At 32.6% G+C, this 3,070-nt stretch overlaps 1 protein-coding gene across 1 annotated transcript; it reads right to left on the bottom strand.

The window, feature by feature from the left end:
- Window positions 1-375: 375 nt before the first annotated feature.
- LOC115235740 (cuticle protein CP14.6-like) lies at window positions 376-2,117 on the bottom strand. The gene is made up of 2 exons (XM_029807692.1): window positions 2,050-2,117; window positions 376-1,531 (listed from the first exon to the last, which is right to left on the bottom strand). Exons 1-2 carry the CDS (start codon window positions 2,059-2,061, stop codon window positions 1,124-1,126), a joined length of 420 nt encoding a protein of 139 aa, XP_029663552.1. The 5' UTR covers window positions 2,062-2,117; the 3' UTR covers window positions 376-1,123.
- Window positions 2,118-3,070: the final 953 nt, after the last annotated feature.

Below are 3,070 nucleotides of genomic sequence, written 5' to 3'. Positions count from 1 at the left end.
TTATATTAATCAAATTCTTTCAAAATCTTTTTTTGGTCAAACATATATTCATGGTAAATTGGATTTAATCGCTCTCAAAGCGATCAAACTTGCTTCATTCGGAAACGCTAATAGTTACCGGTAGAGTCACTCATGCCGGACAGGTCGAAGGGAAGGAGCCAGACTAAGAGAGATACCGTAATATACAACTTATTTATTACTTAAAAATAATATTTAATTATATAATACTACTAGATGATTTGGCGTAACTATTTAATTTTTGCATTTCAAAATTATCGATTAGTTTTAGACTAAAACAAATTTTTCTTGATGATTATCTGAAAAAATTGGTTGTGTGTCTATTCACAAAATAATTTGATTTACAAAAATAGTAGATTCAGCGTATATAGATCTTGTGACACGCGTTTTATTCATACAAAAAATTGGACTCCCTAATGAATTCATATCGAAGAAAGATATACTATTTTTCTAGCTACAGATCGGAGATTTTTTATTATACTAACTTAACATTGCCGTGCTAGCTTTATATATAGCTGCCATTTGAAGATCTCGGAAATTTTTAAAACACCTTAGGCTCTTTTCTCTCCTTGTCATTTTCCTTATTTCAATAAACCACAATTGATGAGCCGAAGACGCATGCACGTATACACATGTAAAACTTGATCGCCTTGGCAAGATTTTAAATCGAGATTATAAGCGTAAGATCACAAAAAGTCAGCTAAATTTAAATTTAATAAAAAAACGTGAATTTATCCATTTAAGATCCGACAGGACAATATTATAAATCCCGTCATTGGGAAAAGAAAGGAAAAATAATGTGCATTAAGAATTAATTGAATATTATCCAAATATTAACACGATCATGTTACAAGATTTACAATGCATTTATCGATGGTATGAAATTAATAATATTATATGCAAATATTATATAAATTTATTAATAATATTATACAAATACAAAAATAATCACGACGCGAATAGCCGTGTCTCGAGATTGTCGGTCTCCACAAGGATCAATCCTTAAAGCGATCGCAACCGCGTCCGCGCTAGGTTTTTTCCGATTTGTCATCTTGTCAAGACTCGCCTACGATTTGCCGATTTTTTCCATATTTCTGTCATTCTGTTATTCTTCGTTTTCCTCGGGATGTTCGGCAATGTATTGAAGGGCCTTCTTGATTAGTGGCGGTACCTGAGGCAAATGAGCACCTTCCGGCTGGAATCCGTTTTCATTGGCTACATACGAGATCTGGAAGGTGTTACCCTCGTTATCAGTGTAGCTGTAGCTGCCTCGCGCTTCTAGGGCCTCCTGGTCGGTGCCCACATTATTAAGGTGACCCTCTTCCTGAGCTTGGATACCGTTACCGGTTTCGTAGCTGTAGTTATAGGAACCATCGGGGTTGGGCCCGTCTAGAGCTTGTCTGACAACAGGAATTTGGTTGAGAGATTTAGCTAACACGCTGTCATCTACAGCACCGGGTGGCGGTGCTGCTATTGTCGCAGTCGCTGCCACGAGAACGCACAAAATCATTGCCTGTAAAGACAGAAAATTGTATAGTATTTCAAATTGTATATTTTAAATTCGAAATTATACTAAATCACACACACACACACATCACAATGCGGTAAATACTAAAAAAAGAAAAGAATCCCGAGTAACAAAATATTCCTACAGCGAAGATTATTTAACAAGTAATTGATAAATCTGGAAGTATCTTTGTCGTATAAATATAAATGTCACTAGACAAGTATTAAAGATAAGAAAAATTATTGTTGATGCAAAGTACATTTATTTATTAGTTAATTAAAATTACATGATTTTATCAATAATATAAATACTTGTAGTTTAGCGTAATTGAGTAATTTAAAAAAATCAATATCTTAAATTTTGATTTTAGATTAAAGAGAAATTGCACGCATAAATGTCACTTCGAAAGAAATTGCTTATATCAATTCTATTTACAAAAATGCTGCAAATACGAGATCACACATAGATATCTCGTACCACTGCGTCACGTAACGTCTCTTACTCGCACAAAAACTTAAACTCACCAATGAATTCATGTTGAAAAAGAGTATATTATTTTTCTTAGCTGCTGCTCGAAAGTTTCTCACTGCACTGACTTAACATCTCGTACATGCCTTCTGCTTTATATATACGCCATCCAAAGATTCTGGGACCTTCTGGTAATACCTTATTTAAGCCCCTCTTTGCCCCGGATCCCGCTTGTCCGTTACCCCACTCCACGAGCCATAACATACATCCGAATTTTGCGGATGAGTCGAACGCGCATTCACGCACACATGTATAGCACATAGTTATATTTGTGCCTAAAATTGCAAAAGGTCGGATGAATCTGAGTTTAATAAAGAAGTGAACTCACCCAGTTAAGATCTGACGGACAAAATTATAAATCCTGTCACCGTAAAAGGAAAAAATAACGTGCTTTATAGCAGTCCATATTTAATAATTATAATTAAGACTTGTCAGCAATTGCCAAACGAGTGATTTGATGACGTGTCTTACTCTTGATGCAAATATGGATTTTAGAAGCTACCGTAAAAACATGATCCATTTATTTTAAATAAAATTTCAAATATATATATGTAAGGATATGCTAAATATATTTAATATCAAGGACAAAAAAATCACACAATGTCAATGCAAGGATTATCATAGCATGTGCCATAAAAGTATTACTAATCCGTAGGAAAGGATCTTTATAAAATATTTTACAAATATGATATATGTATACATATAATATATCAATATAAAATATTATAATGTAATCAGTATCAAATTAAATAGAATCTCATAAATTTTTTTTCAAAGGGCTGTAACATCGAAAATGAATATTTGCGGATAGTTTTATTATATATTACATAATTATGTATTAATTGTATTCTTTTAGAATAGAAATTTCACATAATAAAATATACTATACAATTTCTTTATTTTTTGAAAATACGATTAATAGAAAATAATTATTCTGTTATTTCAAAAAAGACTGATCGTCAAAATGTATTCATTAATCCACGAGCTGTTTAAAAGTGAGCAAGAAGAAAGAAAGAT

Source organism: Formica exsecta, unplaced genomic scaffold (genome assembly GCF_003651465.1).
Source record: "Formica exsecta isolate Colony F162 unplaced genomic scaffold, ASM365146v1 scaffold11, whole genome shotgun sequence".
Lineage (NCBI taxonomy): Eukaryota > Metazoa > Arthropoda > Insecta > Hymenoptera > Formicidae > Formica > Formica exsecta.
This window is presented reverse-complemented; position numbering and strand designations above follow the sequence as displayed.